Source organism: Python bivittatus, unplaced genomic scaffold (genome assembly GCF_059951505.1).
Source record: "Python bivittatus isolate LINGU-HERP-01145 unplaced genomic scaffold, Pbiv_v1 ctg000700_np1212, whole genome shotgun sequence".
Taxonomy (NCBI): Eukaryota; Metazoa; Chordata; class Lepidosauria; order Squamata; family Pythonidae; genus Python; species Python bivittatus.
In genome coordinates this window covers 61,989,641-62,005,866 of record NW_028277098.1, presented here as the reverse complement: position 1 = coordinate 62,005,866, position 16,226 = coordinate 61,989,641, and the positions used below count along the sequence as shown (strand labels likewise).

The 16,226-nt window shown below is 38.2% G+C and overlaps 1 protein-coding gene across 1 annotated transcript in view; it reads right to left on the bottom strand.

Moving 5' to 3' along the window:
- The window catches only part of CNTN2 (contactin 2), a 62,793-nt gene that overhangs the window by 15,394 nt on the left and 31,173 nt on the right, over positions 1-16,226 (bottom strand). The window contains exons 5-16 of the mRNA XM_007422724.4: positions 15,131-15,226; positions 13,909-14,118; positions 12,152-12,251; positions 11,075-11,250; positions 10,273-10,409; positions 7,645-7,774; positions 5,515-5,665; positions 4,536-4,663; positions 4,046-4,221; positions 3,732-3,852; positions 791-949; positions 529-678 (exon numbers count right to left, since the gene is read on the bottom strand). Of these exons, the coding sequence (XP_007422786.3) occupies positions 529-678; positions 791-949; positions 3,732-3,852; positions 4,046-4,221; positions 4,536-4,663; positions 5,515-5,665; positions 7,645-7,774; positions 10,273-10,409; positions 11,075-11,250; positions 12,152-12,251; positions 13,909-14,118; positions 15,131-15,226 (1,734 nt within the window). The remainder of the gene's footprint in view (positions 1-528; positions 679-790; positions 950-3,731; positions 3,853-4,045; positions 4,222-4,535; positions 4,664-5,514; positions 5,666-7,644; positions 7,775-10,272; positions 10,410-11,074; positions 11,251-12,151; positions 12,252-13,908; positions 14,119-15,130; positions 15,227-16,226) is intronic.

The window sequence follows — 16,226 nt, the reverse complement described above, 5'->3', positions numbered from 1 at the left end:
CAACAAAAAAAGAATAGAACACAATACACACTATACTTTGTCCAGAGTGGGTAGGTTGCTCATGAACCTCCTGGGGTCTGTGAGCAACTTAGAAGAAGGTCCCCTTTTTTAAATGATACCTAAGGCATGGAATTTGAGTGTGGACTTCTGAGTGTTACTAACCCTAATGGAATAATTGGTTTTGGAGTGGGGTCACACAAAGTAATTTATCATTTTAGGCTGTTGTGGAATCACAGTTTGAGAACCACTGATTTAAAGGATAACAGTTATATCTACGGAAGTCAAAATACAATGCAGTAAAAAAGATTATAACTAATATTCACCTTTTTTTTAAAAAAAAAGGATTTTAGTCTACAGGAAAGTATGAAAACCATATAAATTGTAGTTATAACACTTAACACTAGTTGGCTGCTGAGTCCAATGGAAGAAAAGGAGAATTTATATGGGCCATTACCTTACTATGAGAATGCTGATAACATTATGCAGCTGATCCCAGATTTTATTATTTCATATTTTATATATACACACCAGCTTCTTTGGTTCGAGTTTTGGTAGATGGCACACTGGGCTCTCCACTTCCAAGGACATTGCTAGCCTGGACACGGAATTCATAATCCATCCATGGTATGAGGTTGATAACTTGGGCTGTCTCTGCATTACCTTCAATATTTGTGGGATCTGTAACCCAAAAGCAGAACAGAATAAATAGAGCAACCAGCACTAAAGGAAGAAAAGGTTAACTTTATACTGAAACCTGCTTAGTGCAGGCCACTGCCCTCAAGACACTTACTGGTACGCATTTGCTTCCATTGGGGAAAGAGTGGAGTGCGGGCCTGGATGACGTATTTAGCTATGGGGCTGTGGTTTGCAGAACCTTGACTCCAACTTAGCTGTACTGTGGTGTCCTTGATATCCCTCACCACCACTCCTCCAGGAGGGCCTGGAGGACCTACCAAAAAGAAACAACAAAAATTGCATTTAAAACGTCTGGCTCATGAGATCCATAGAATTGCTAGAAGGAGGAGGAAATGGGAAGATCACAACCCATCTCCTTCCTCGGCCAGAATGGAACTTCATTAAGTGATACTCTGAATCCAAATGATAATGCTCAAACTGCCCTTTAACATACAATTTTCAAAGCTACAACAAAAAAAAGAATAGAACACAATACACATTATACTTTGTCCAGAATGGGTAGGTGCAGGTTTCATAGCGAAATAAATAATCAGATGGAAAATTAGCACATATGGCTGAAGAATATGATTGATTATAGCTAATGCATGCCTCAGACTACACAAACACCAACCAACCATCGACCACGCACACCAAAAATTGGAACAAATCTTAAAACCAAAGCATGTAACAATGTAAACTACAGCCACTGAAAACAGGATAAAGGCAAGCTAAAAAAAGAAAAGAGACACTGAACACGAAAATATGGAAACTGATATCAACAAACAAGCATGAAACCCAGCCACCCCTTATTTGCTGAAGAATGTAGTACCCTCCAGAAAGGTCTAAACTACAATAAAGAAAAAGTAAATATACTGCAATTCTTTGCATACTTAGAAGCAGCACTAAAAAAATCTGAAATAAATAAAGAACAGGAAGAGATATGATAGACTTCTAACCAGCAATAAACAGAGACACTACCATTTTAACACAAAACAGAAAAGGCAGCAAAAATACTGAAAACTGACAAACCATCACAATCCTCCCAACTGACAAAGGACATAGCACATTCATCACAAACAGAGCACAGAGTATCCAAAAAGCAAAATAAATATTCAGTAACAGCAAAACCTATAACCCAATAAACAATAACCCTATATTAAAACTGGACAATGAAATTAAGAAAATATACAGTGCACTAACAAAACTCCCAAGGACAAAAAAGAATGAAAAGTAATGGATCTATCCTCCCATGCTTCCACAGACCTCCAAAAATACACAAATCTGATATCTTGCTTTGTCCTACCATATTGTTACTAAGGAACCATATATACAACCTATCCAAAGTAGTGGGCAAGAAATTCAACCACCTTATAGATGGCTGCAAACACTTCCCCAGCTTGCCACTGCAATGCCTTTTAAACATAAATTAAAAGACCTAATAATTCAGGAGAATGGAATCATTCATTGAATTGATTGATATTGAATCAATCAATATCATTCATTGTCACCACCCTCTTCATCTTGATTGGACCCAAACCTGCAATTAAGTAATCACAGTGCTATTACACAACACACAGAGCCTAATCAAACACACAAAAATCAAAATATCAAAACTTAAATAATTCATAGATCTTTATGCCACCTTGTAGTTTCTGTTTGATGACCAGATGTATGAACAGATCAAAGGGACCAATGGGATCTCCAATCTCAGGACTCACAATAGAAATAATAGTGCAATGACTAGAAAATATACTTCTCTCTCTAATTCAGGCAAGTCTATGAATCCTATACATAGATGATAGCTTTGTCATAACCAAAAAAGAACAGTTAGAAAATACATACAACAATCACCCAATACATTCCATGGAATCAAATTCTCCATAGGAGAAAACAGCAACAGAGTACTTTTTCAGCGGAAAAACTAATGGTATACTACAAAGCCAAGTCCATTGGAAATGAACGCACATTAATGAATTCCTCTACTAAAACAGAAATAACCCAATAGTACACACAAGGAGTTGCATAAAGATACATTTGAATGAATCACAACACACTACAGCACCCTGGAATAATAGAAGCAAAAATAATCTATCTACATGACATCTTTCAATACAACAAATACCCATGCAATTTCATTAAAAATGCATGTCAATTCAACCAACAACAGCACAAATATCACAGCTTACAAAAAGGACAATCCTTCATCAAAGGCATCTTGTCCACTGACAGGTTACTCCAACCATTTGGAATAACTATGGTGCACAAACAAAGGAAGTCCCTACAAAGCACACCACGCAAGCCAAAGTCCCAGTGCCAGAGGAAGACAAAACAGGAGCCATCTACAAAATAAAACACAAGGACTGTGCACATCACTATATATGGAAGAAAACTAGCAGAACATATCCATAAATACTAGTTATCTCTCAAAAGACATGACAATATCTCTTCATATAGACAACCTGGGACATCACTTCCATTGGGAAACAGTAGAAATCTTAGAACAAGCCAGCTCAAAAATTGCAACAGAATTCTTAGAAGCACGGCACTCCAACTAAGCAGCAATCTTATAAACATATAAACTTAAACACTATCAAAAGACATAACCAAATGCCCAGCATTAACGTGCCAGTTCCATACACATTTTATTTACCAGCTCTTCACAAAGCTGAGGTAGAGTAAAACTATTTCAGAACATATGACTGTAAGTAATATTCATAAGGATTTTTTTAAAAATTCACATTGTAAGAAATAGACTCCACATGTCTCTTATTTAACTTTTGAATGCAATGTATATTTAAATGACTACGTTTGCTTGACATATTGTGCTTGTGTGCTCATAAGACAAAAGTCTTTAACACTAAAGGATGGCAATTTATATTATGTTGGGTGAGTGTACATACATGTAACAAAATATACTTCCATCTCTTGGATTGCTGTATGAAGAAATAAGAGGGACTTTCAGACCAAAGAAGTCAGCTATCTCTCAGGCAGATGGAGCAGAAACAATTAAAGATGGAACTTGTCATTTCAAGAAGAAGGAATCAAGAAAAAAATACCTCTTACAACCAGCATAGCTGACTCAGAAGCACTGTCCACCACTGTCTGGGCTGTGCAAGTGTATCGGCCAGCGTGTTTCAGTTGAGCATTTAAGACTACAAGATCTCCAATATTCTCTTTCTATCCATGGGAGAAACAAACCATCAGCAAAAGTGTCAGAACCAACAAGGAATTTTGCAATGCATACATTTAAGAAGATTTTTAAAAACACTGGATTGTCTTGGAAATAGATGCACCTTTGACGAGACCTAAGATCTCCACACATTACTGATTTTCTGGGGAAAAAAAGTAGCATCAAATTAACAGTACTTACTGTACTAGCTCGCTTATAATGGCCTTCAGACTTGCTCAAATCAATGAAAAAGTCATCCAGGGACCAGGTAAAAGTGAGATCCATTGTTGGGTCGTGGGAAGCATGGCATTGGAGGGTAATGTCCTCACCTAAGTTGATGTCAGCACTGGATGGTGCAAGAGTAATTTTAGTAGCATCTGCAAAAAGATAAGAAAAACAAGAAGTCAGAGTAGAAAGCCATTTGGTATGCATAGTGAGGGGGGGAAACGCTCTTGGGAACTCTCCCTTTCTGAGCTTTCCGACAGTCGCCTTCTGCTCTTAGAGAGGAAACACAATAAAAAAAAAATCCCATGGTTCCTGGGAGGTCCTTGTAGTCACCACAGGACTGTGCTGACAATACATTAATGATGCGTTCTTCCCTTCCAGAGACGTACTTTGTTGACAAAATGCATTGCTACCCTTTCCATTATTCTTACATTTGTCCCCATAGAAGTAAAGCATCTATCCTTACCACGGACTGACAGAATTCCTGTGCTGTTTGCTTTGCCCATGAAATTCTCAGCAAAGCAAGTGTATTTCCCTTCATCAGGCTTGCTAATATTTCGAATGATCAGGGTGCCATCTGGGGTAATAATTATGCTGCAGTGGAAAAAGAGACCACCAGAAAACACATCATACAATACGACAGTCACAAAAGCCTGGGTTAAAGAGATGAAGCATCAAGACACTAATGAGTTCTGCCCTATAAAGTAGGGAAGGTGTCAACAACAATATTCCATATAAAATTGGTCTTCAGTGAAATGGCTGGACTCACTGACGGCTTGCATCTGAACGTCAGTAGGACTACAATGCTATTGTGGTCGGAATGTCATTTTTAGGAGACAAAGAGAAAGAAAAGATAACTAGATGATGACAGCTAGGCCATTCAAACTGTGAATCTTGCAAAATACCCTCTGCTCACTGGCTTATTTCAAAGTGATCTGGGAGGGTAGAGCCAGTGTACATTGCAGGTAGAGTGCTAGATTAAGACTCAGGAGACTCAAGTCCACCCAACCATGAAGCTGACTTTGCACATTTTAATTCCTTCCCTCCCTCCTTCTCTGGCACAATAAAGTGTGCTCTCAGTTCTATTCCTATCCAAATGGTCTGGCGCAGCTAAGAACCAAAAACAAAACTTCAATATTCTATTATAACAGGACAGGCTTTTCTGTCACACTGCCATCTGGATATCACTGCACATTTAAATCAATTAATGGGCTTCAAGCAAAACCACAACAGATTATATGCTTTTGAACAATCATCCTTAACTGGAAGTAAGGCCAACAGAAGAATTTTTCAGGGGACCATGCATGAGATCAGGCTGAACATATATTAAAATCATTCCCACATAATAATTTAGGTTAACTAGAGTTAGGAGGTACTTGTATAACTAGAAATATATGTGTAAAGCTATTGACACTATGCTAAAAATAATAATGGATTTCTCCTACCTGGAACTATTTCTCAGAAGTTCAGTGCCTTTGGTCCAAAGTATAACAGCCTTTGGGGCAGCTCTGGGCTGACAATGAATAATAATTTCTCCACCTCGAGCTGCTGGTATCAATTGTCTGACAGGGTTTAGTCGGAAATCTGGAGCAAAGGCTAAAGAGAAAAGGCAATTAATGAGCTTCTACCAAAAAAAAAAAAAAAAAAAGAGTCACAAAAACAATGATTTCTTGGTCATTAAAAATAATTTGTAATAATGAGATGGCCTAATGTACCATGCAAGTACAACCACTTTATATTCATTGCTTCCAATTCATTGAATAATTGTAAATATTATAATAGTGTAAAAGCCAACTTGGTTGCAGATCATGAAAAGCTGCCCAATTCTTCCCAATTGTTCACCAACACTTTTCTGCCTTCTGCAAGTGGTTTCTATGTAAAAACTTACTTCCACAAAATAGATGTTCATCACCCCAAAAGACTACCATGCACCTGGCTTGGGTCCATCATACCTGATGTTGGTCCTCGGCAACAAAGTTTCATCTGTGCCACCTGTGAGTACAGCTGCACTCCTCTTACTCAAAACACTTCTCACCCCAGGCTCTATCTTTCTGCTGCCGCCCTGCCTCTCCACACAAAAATGGTTCTCTACAGAGACTCTTGCTGTAAAAAGACTGCAAAGTGCCAATTCTTTGAAATTCTGTGGCAGGCATAAAAAAAACATTAAGGTTTCCCTCTCCTTCTTTATTCATATTGAAATAAAAAGACATTTTATGCAGAAAAGAGAAAGAAAGAGAGGTGCAGTCTGATAAAATGGTGAAGGAGTTGGTCTAGGACAATGTTTTTCAAAGTCAGCTTGAAGATGTGTGGACTTCAACTCCCAGAATTCCCCAGTCAGCATGAGTTGAAGTCCACACATCTTGCAGAGCTTGAAAAACACTGCTCTAGGAGTAGGGAGACTCAGGTTCAAGTCCCCCTTCAGGCATGTAATTTCCCTGGGGGACTTTGGACCAGTCTCTCAATTGGTCTCTTGCAGGGTTATTGCTGTTGAGTAAAATGGAAAAAGGGAGCACTATATCTACCCCTTGACTTCCTGAATGAAAGCCAGGATAGAAATTTAACAAACAAATAATATTTGTGTAACATGTATGATTGATAAAAACAATCTCAAAACAGGGGTATGAAATTCAAATAATCTTAACCAAAAAACCTACTTCTTTTAAGAATCAAGAAAGCTAAATCTATAATTATAACCAAAAAAACCACGGCATCTGAAGTTTTGAATTTTGAAGAGAAGATTTGCTGATTTTGAGACTGAATTCAAAATGAAAATGTCAAATTTAAGAAAGCTGTTGAATGCACTGACTGACGTGTGTGATTAATTAAATACATGGTCATTCAGTCACTTCAATCACAACAGGACTAAAATGCTGAGTTTCTCAGATGAACAAAGCTGTACTGCTGAAAGACAAGGTACAAAAAAAAAGAGAAGATAATGAGGGCTGGCTGAAGATATTTCACCCTCCAAAGTAAATGACAAATTCCTTCTCCCGTGTACATACACAGAACTGTTCCATCCACAAACATTTCATATACAGGAGCTAAATAACCACAGGTGCCTTGCTGGAAGGTAAAAATGTCCTATTCATTTCCAATGTCTATAGTATTATCTATGTTCTCTCTCTCTTAAAAATTCTGCTAATTTAACTGCATATGTAAACAAATGTTTTATTGGCTGCAAAGATTCCTTGATCCTTGAGTAATACAAAGGGAGAAATAAAATGTGTGGTTAAATATCCTTTAACCAAAGCAGATATTTGATATTCATTTCTTTAAAAAAATCTTCCCATACAAATGACAGAGTGCATTGCCTTAGAAGTAGACCACTAGGAATTGTACTAGATATCTTTTTTTTTTTTAAACAGCATCTATTAAGCAATTTGACTAAGTGCGAAGGCACTACAATATCCTGTTTTTTAAGCAGGACAACCTGCAGTTTCCAAAACCACACTATCCCAAACAAGCAACACTATGTTCAGTTCAAGGGAACTGATTAAACATACTTAGGAAAATTAACTTCCCTATCTGATTTACAGGGCTATTGCTCATTTAATTCTTAGAAAGCCAGAAATTACCTTGGACATACAATTCCGCATTTGCATAGATTTTGCCATGTTTGTTCTCTCCTATACACTGGTATATCCCTGAATCTTCCACTGTTAACTTTAAAATCTTCAAATTCCCACCGTTCACTTCAATGCGATTCTGTGCAGAAAAGGGAATGTCAAGAATTACCAAGATTATCAGGACTTCCAGTGAGCCACCATGGCGAGCTGACGTTCCTGTAGAATAGAGGAACACATTGCAGCCGAAAATGGCGCTAGAATGTGGGATTCGGGCTGCCGAAATCTCTCCAGAGCAAGGAGATATTGCAAGATTACCCATATGTACTCTGTACAGCTGTATTTTGTGAGCAAATGGCAGGAACTGCATGTTTTGCAGTCAGTTTGTAATCGGCTGGGAATCGCAGGATTTTGCAGTCAGCTTGTAATCAGCTGGGAATTGTGGGATTTCATCGGCTGGCAATCGTGGGCCTCCTAGGGCATCCCCCACCCCCATGAGGCACCCTTGTGCTCCTTACTCAGGATTCTATCTATTTAATGACCTGGGATTCTTACTTAACGATGGCAGCCGGGAGTGCTGCGATTGCGGTTGCTAAGTGAAGTGGTCACGTGATAATTTGCTTAACGTTTCATTTAGCAACCTAAATTCTGGTCCCAATTGTGGCCATTAAGTGAGGACTACCTGTATTTTGATCTGCTAATTCTCTTTGGCAATCATGACTTCTGTATTTCAAGCCCTTCCTTTTCTTCCTGCTAATGTCTGGGAAAAGCCAAGATTTGGTCACTTTTAGATAAAGATGGATTTTCACAACATGTTTAACCATACTTAGTATTAATCATTGTCTGAGGATAAACTGTTAGCTAGTCAAGTTGACCACCTCTCTAGCAGTCCCTACCTTCTCTGCTGCTAATGTGTTGTTATTCTTCTTGCATTCATTCAAAAAGAACGTGCCCGTGTGGCTGAGGGGACTATGGCCACTTCTTATAGCATAGGGTAAAGGAAAACTCCTTTGTTTTCAAAACAAAACTCCACATATTTGCAGAGCCAAATAAGAAACAGATTGGGAGCTTCTCTATATAGTTATTCCTTTATCATTTCTCATTTTCTCAGAGGATTAAAGGCTGCTATGACATAAATTAGCAGTTAGTCCATGGTTAAAATAATATGTAAGAAGCTATGGTTACAGAATTTTTCTTAAACACTTTTTTTTACAGTCTGGGTTTAGACAACATAAGGCCAAGTTGCACTATGATTTTAAAACTTCTGCAGCAGTGGTTAATGGCATCTTCACTTGCTAAGCAGTCATATGAATGAACTTGGTGGCTCTTAACTAATAAAACAAAGTGGAAAGGTTGGGCAAATGTCTTAATATTACAGATTGTTTCATCAGCTTGGTTGAAATGAAGACTATAATAAATGAAAGCCTTTCTGCTTAATTGAAGGGAGGACTGAAGGAAATGTATTGATGCCCTCAGTGCTTCTTCACAGCATAATTTATTAAGCCAAAACATGACTATCCACAGTAACAACATCTGGAAGACACTAGATGGCAGCAAAGATGTATACAAAACTCTGGCTCTCTGCTGCCATCTAGTGGTTGTTTTCCACCAGATTTAGTACTGTAGTCCTACCTGTATAAGCTGGAAAGGAGACTCCAAAACAGTTCCTCAGTAAAGGTTTTTATTTTTAATTAAGTTCCTGTTTAACTGTCATTCTTTAAGGTTTCAGCCTTGCCTTCCAAATTCTAGTTTGCATTAAATGTTCTACAATTAAAATATTTGCTAGTAATCCCTATCAGTATGCTTGGTTATTATTTAGTGATATAACTTCATCATATTAAATATAACATATTGTGGCAAAGTTCCTAATGATTGTGGCTAGGAGCCAAACTAAACACTGTGTTATTTACCCAATTAACAATTGTGAGATTATTATTTTTAAGAAAGCACGGCCACAGGAGGGAGGGACTGTCTGAACTGGAAAACATAATCAAATGGGAATCTTGGTCCTGATCCAAAATTGTAGTTACTCTTATTAAAAACTTTAAAGCGTTAAGTGAGAATGTGCTAGTGCCAGCTGTTTGCCTAGCACAATCGGGGTTGAGAGCTGCAAGCGTGCTAGGCAAATAACCGCTGCTAGTGCATTCCTTTCAATGTGTATTCCCCATTATGTGCCTGCTTACTCTCCTGTAATCCCTTCCTTTCCAATGAATGTAAATACAAACATTAATTCCCTTCTTGCTAATTATCTCAGTGCCAGGGTGAGCATTCCGAAGGGCGGGGAAGTGGGGGAAAAGAAAAGTTGTAGTAAAATCATAACCACAGTTGCAGTCACGTGATTTTCCACTTAGTGACCATGTCACTTAGCGACCAAGTTGCCAGTCCCAGTTGTGGTCACTAAACAAGGACTACCTGTGCAGATAAAAAAACCCACTCCTGGGTTTTGTCAAATGGAGGAAAAAATCTAAGAGATACCCAATCTAGGTGACAAGGGATGAATTTGTTTATGGGTACTTGTATAAGGAAGGAGAAAAAAAGTATATGGAAAACTACAAGAATAGTTACATAGTCTTCAGCATGTTGACACAAAGGTCAAGGATACAGCTAAAACTGTTCATTTGTCAGTGACAGATGAGATACCTGGGAAGTTAATGGTTGCCCATTCCGTAGCCACCTTAATGTAGGCCTTGGCTTGCCAGCTGCAGCGCAGCTCCAGTGGAGATTTGATCCAATGTCAGCTTCTCTATCTGTGATGACTTTGAGCCATTCTGGCTGAGCTAAAAAAGAGCAAAAGAGAAACAGGTTCCATGTGTTTCAAACAGTGCAAGATGATGATGAAGATGATGATGATGAAGATGATGATGATGATGATCTAGTGAAGATTTGCTACACTACACTGTTGTTCTTTTCATTTCTAAAACCTGAATGATAGCACATATGCATGACACACATGTGTCTCTCCATTAAGTAAGGATAGATTTCTTCTCCGCATGGTTCAGTTATCAAGCAAATAAATTTAGGTGTTATCACAACAATAAATTAAAAAAAAATTTTTTTTTACCAATGCAATAAAATGGAAAGAAAAAAAAAAGTGAAAACCAGAAGTAGACAAAAGGATTATGTGCTCAGCTCATTTCTGGGATTGAGAGTAAATTCCAAGGCTCAGATTATGTTCACACGCATACTGTCATTCAGTTCTAAATTTGTCTCTCCTGGGGTGGCTCTGACTGGTCGCTTTGGGTTCTACTTCTAATATTAAACAAAGTTGATCTGAAACAAGCCTGAAAATAGTCTTCTCTACTTTATGATGCAGATTTTGTTAAGGCTAACAACAAGTATGAGTCCTATGGATGTTTTGATAAATAAAGGAGCCCTAATAAGTTCCAAAAACATAATACATGGAAAAATGTGCCTTATAAGAGAACCTGCAGGGGTCCTTTACCTTGAATAATGATGCGGCCTTTATAAGTATCTTTTCCTTGGGTGTTCTCAGCTTCACACTCGTAAGTGCCTTCATCATCAAAGCTAACTTCTTTAAACTGCAGGACAGGCTCAGTTGAGATCCATCTGGAAGAATGGCTACCATCTACCTTTCGCCATTTTATTTGTGGGACAGGGCTAGATTGTGAAAGAAACATCTGTCAAAGGGTATTTGAGAATCAGGGGCAATGCAACATGTTGCCCATTGCTACTTTTTCTTTTCCTCATTATGTGTAGCATCTTCTACAGTACTTTTAAATAAGGCTGTGTGCATCATAGGATCAGAATGCAGTTACTGTACAGAGGGCAATCATATGACTCCAGGAAAATACAGAGCTGCATTAAGGAATTGCCAACAAGTACTATGCGAGTGCCCCGGCATTCTCTGAAGCACATTCCCCCCCCCCCCGCTTGATTTGACACCACTGCATGGCCTACTTTTAACTTGTTCAACCTTACTTCCTTGTCTTATTAATATGCAAATATATACAGCAGACTGGCTGGCAAATAGTCACATCTTCTACTATCCCCCCTTGTGTTTGTGTGGATTTTGTACTTGCTTCAAAACACCCTTATTACACCACCCAGTCCAGGGCAAATGAGTAGTATTAGTGTATAGAGAAAGAAACTGGAATAAAACAAACCCTTTGTGAGCTGAAACTTAATCCAGTTGACCTTTAGTGTTCCAGTAGCCAATGATCAAAATAGAGAGTAAATAATATTCAGATTATTAAAATCTAATTCATTTAACAGGCAAACACAGCACAAAACTCTGTGCACAAATCAGCCACTCTATAACAAAAAGAGAATGGGCTCAGTCAAACGTACTATAGGTCAGAAGAGCTAAACGCTTAAGATCCCCACACTTTCCCTAGGACAGGTTATCTGTTACTTAAAAGTAATAGCTCACACCTTCCTCCCCTTCTATAAGCTTGATTCTTTGAAGTAGGAACCATAGTATGTAACCAGTGACTATGCGGGCTGGCAATTTTTATGTTCTCACCAACATGGAATTAAATGCACTGATACAACTACTCACTTCCCAAAAGCAAAACACTCCAAAGCCACCACTTGCCCAGCCAAAGCGTAAGTATCAGAAGGAAACTTGGCCTTAATGATTGGGGCATATGGTCTGGGATCTGAGGAAAGAAAGAGAGGTGACTGCAAAGGTGTTAGTCACAAAAAAAAAAAAAAAAAGGCCACTATAAAGCAGAGACTGATTACAGTTATTCATCTTCTTAAAAATGCACACTTGAAACCCAAGGAAGTAATTGCAGACTTTACTTGAATGGCTGTTGCAGCAGATTTGTAATGTTACTGGAGCTACCATGTGGTCCTATCCCCCCACTGCTCTGGTTTGAAAAAATTGAAAAGTTTTCAACCAAAAAGTCTTGGTTCAGCTGTACTGTGAAGTTGTTCAGAATATAGCAAACTGCCTTTAACAGAGCCAGACCACTGGCATTCTAATTCAGCATTATCTACACTGTCTAAGCACCCACTCTCCAAAATTTCTGAAGCGAGCCTTTTCCAGCCTCATTGGAAGGTGCCAAGGACTGAACTAGGCTTTTGGTGAGCTACAACCCTTCCTCAACCTCAGCTCCACTTCCATTTTTACTAAAGAGGTAATAAGACAAACTAGAAATCATACATACTTTATTCCTTAGTCTGCTGTACAATATTCACATATAAAGTGTGATGTGGAGGAAATTATGGAATCAGATGTATTGGTAAGGGAAGTGAAGCCATTCACTCCCCTCCTACCCTTATTATGGCCTATTGCTTAAGCAATTCTATCCTCAGACTCTGCACTAATAAGGTCATAATTGGAGTACTTTATACGATTCTGGGCACCACATCTCCAGAAGGATACTGGCAGATTAGAACAGGTTCAGAGGAGTGCAACAAAGAAAACACAAGGATTTGAGGACATCCCCTATAAAGACAGGATGAAAGAATTTGGGTTGTTGAATCTGGAGGAAGAACACTGAGGAAAGACATGGTATCAGTGTTCAGATACATAAAAAGGTGCCTTAGGGAACATGATGAGGAACAGTTTTCCATTGCCACAGAAACTAGGATCAGAAATAATGGGTATACATTTTGTTTAAAATAAGGAAAAACATCCTGATGGTAAGATCTGTACAATAGTGGAATAGTCTACCTATGAGGGTTGTGTGTTCTTGTTGTCTAGAACAGTGTTTCTCAACCTTGGCAACTTGAAGATATGTGGATTTCAACTCCCAGAATTCTGGGAGCTGAAGTCCACTCATCTTCAAGTTGCCAAGGCTGAGAAACACCCCTCTAGATGCTTTTAAGAAGCTGGAGAGCCACCTCTCTTGGCTGGACTGGAAGATGATTATGATCGCTTCCAACTCCACAATTCTATGATTCTTTCACATATAAGTATTGAATCAAACCATCAAATACAGCAATAGTAAGTAGGGAAGGAGCAAAGTTTGTCCCCTCACCCATGGGCTCCATTTAATGATCCCTTCCTGCCAGTCATGGAAATAAATCTTCCCAGCCTCAATGTGAATGGTGCAAAGAGACAAAAACAAACAACACCCCCTCCCCCAAGCATTTGAGTCTAGTACAGAAAGAAATCAAGCATATTAAACTCCTGTGGGCCAGTGTACATGACTAGCAAACTATATTTGATTAAGTGGGTCATAACTTCTACAATAAAGACTGCTTTAGAGACACATTCAATTAGAACCCTCCTTGCCAGCCCCTGAAAAGGATTTGCTTAGTGGATGCCCATTTTAGACAGACAGATAAGAGTCTTTAAGCACTGACCTTCTTTCACAAGAACGAGTTGAGAAAACATGCTAAAAACATTCTTTTTAATGGAGCCAATATGGCCGGTAGCAAAACAGGAATAGCTGCCAAGATCAGAGGCCTCAGTCTTAGCAATGTAAAGGTTTCCAGTTGTCTGAGAGACGAAGCGCCTGCTGTCTGCTGGAACAAAGTTTGGGAATTCATTCACAAACCAGCGATATTCAAGTCCTGCGTATACAGAGAGAGAGAGGGAAAGGTGGGCAGGGAGGAAATATTGACTTTTGTATATCATAGCGGCAGTAGAAGGTTGACCTCAGCTGGTTATTTTCTAGACAGAGTCATTACTAAATCCAGTTATTAATTCATTCTACACTGTATATACATCAATGGCTGATATATATCAGTGATATATTTCGGTGTCTTATGAAGAATGAAATGAGCATTATCTGTCCTTTTAGAGAGGATGTACAATTGCCTCACAATATTCTTTAAAAAGAGCTGAATCCAGTATTTTAAGATTAGACCAAGATTTATATTTGAAATCCCTTTATTTTCTGATGGAAACATTTACTGCTACTGTATCTGTTTTCATAAAATGCAGTCTCCTACTATTCAAAATCTGTAGGACAAACAGAGAAATATTCACGTATTGATTTGTGTGACTAAACAACATTAATAAATGCAATTTCTACATATACCAAAATACTCAGTTTTGACATGGAACTTGCAGTAGCAATTATTAACATCCATTTCCTGATTTCAAGGAAGAATTTCAGAGGTCAGTGAAGAACTAGAAATCATAGGTTTGTAATAATTTGAAAAATTCATACTTTTCAGAGCCTTTCTTATAGTAATTGCATTTAACAGAAGACATAGCAATTTCTATTAACGTTTGGTACACACTGCTCTACGCTGTTAATTAGGTCCACATTATTCTGACACAAGAATTCTAAAGAATAATAATTAAATGCTGATGTATCTAAATATAATTACAAAGTAGATTAAACAATTAATTAGACTAAACAATTATTTATTCGTTGGACTTTACTATCACCCAATAAGAAGCAGTAATAATGGTAATAAACACAACATCAAAGTAATAACAGCAATCAAATGATACAGTTCTAACAGACCAAATGTTGTGGTTTAACATCAGTTTCTGATCTATCATTCCTCAAATATAGATGCTTTGCACTCTTAAAATGAAAGCCTCACTTCTAATGCATTGCAGTTTCCTTACCTGGATAGTGTGGTGGTGGGCTGCAGGTAAACATCACCCCCAAGCCCTCTGTACCCCTCACTGGATCTCGTTCTTCCGTAGAGAATTCCTGCAGAACTAAAACACACAAACAGCCAAGTGTTTTAGATGTGAGCTAGGAGGATTAGCACTTTTTACAAATTAGATCTTGGGGGAGAAATATTGCTAGCTACAGGCAATCATGTTCCCATCCTATCAAAAGAAAATTGTGAAAGTAACAGCAGGTCGCTTCAGGAGCAATCCTTAAGAGCAGTGTTTCTCAACCTTGGCAACTTTAAGATGCGTGGACTTCAATTCCCAGAATTCCCCAGCCAGGATGGCTGGCTGGGGAATTCCGGGAGTTGAAGTCCACGCATCTTAAAGTTGCCAAGGTTGAGAAACACTACCATAGAGAGTCTGCTGTTAATGAATTAGAGAAGTCAATATTATTTTTCTATCCTTTTTTTTTCCTATTAGTAATTCCAATTCTAAGTAGCCCTTCCAAATGGATCACATTTGTTTGCTTGTAATCGATACACATATAATCCCAATGTCTAGCAATAAAATATAAAAGCTGCAGCAAGCTTTCCATACAGAGAAAAGTAAAACAAGTAAGCTGGACTTGGAAATTCTCTGGGATACGATAAATATTTTTGCAACCTTTCTCAAGCTTTTAGTAAATCAGTTCGATCAGAAATACTATAGTTTTGGATTGGAAATACTACACAGCAAATACAACTGTTAAATGGGGCCTATTCTCATGTTAGAAGACTGAGGCATATTTAGCATTTATGCACAGTATCATCTCTCTCATGACTTTATGAAAGAAGGAAATCAATATGGAAGAAGACAATTGTTAACCCTAACTTTTATCTTACCCCATTTACAGCAGAAGGCAGTTACTGCCATCATGTGGTCTCCTAGCCCCTCATCTTTTTTACAGCCTACTATTCAGAATGATATACCCCAAAAGAAGGTGATTTGCTGACATCTACACATTCATTAAAATAGCTCCTGTTTCAAGCATCTTGGCTAAAAACTTAAAATCCTGGTTTGTAAGAGAAATGGTAAAGTAAATTTGCAAAGAATTCTGTCTGGT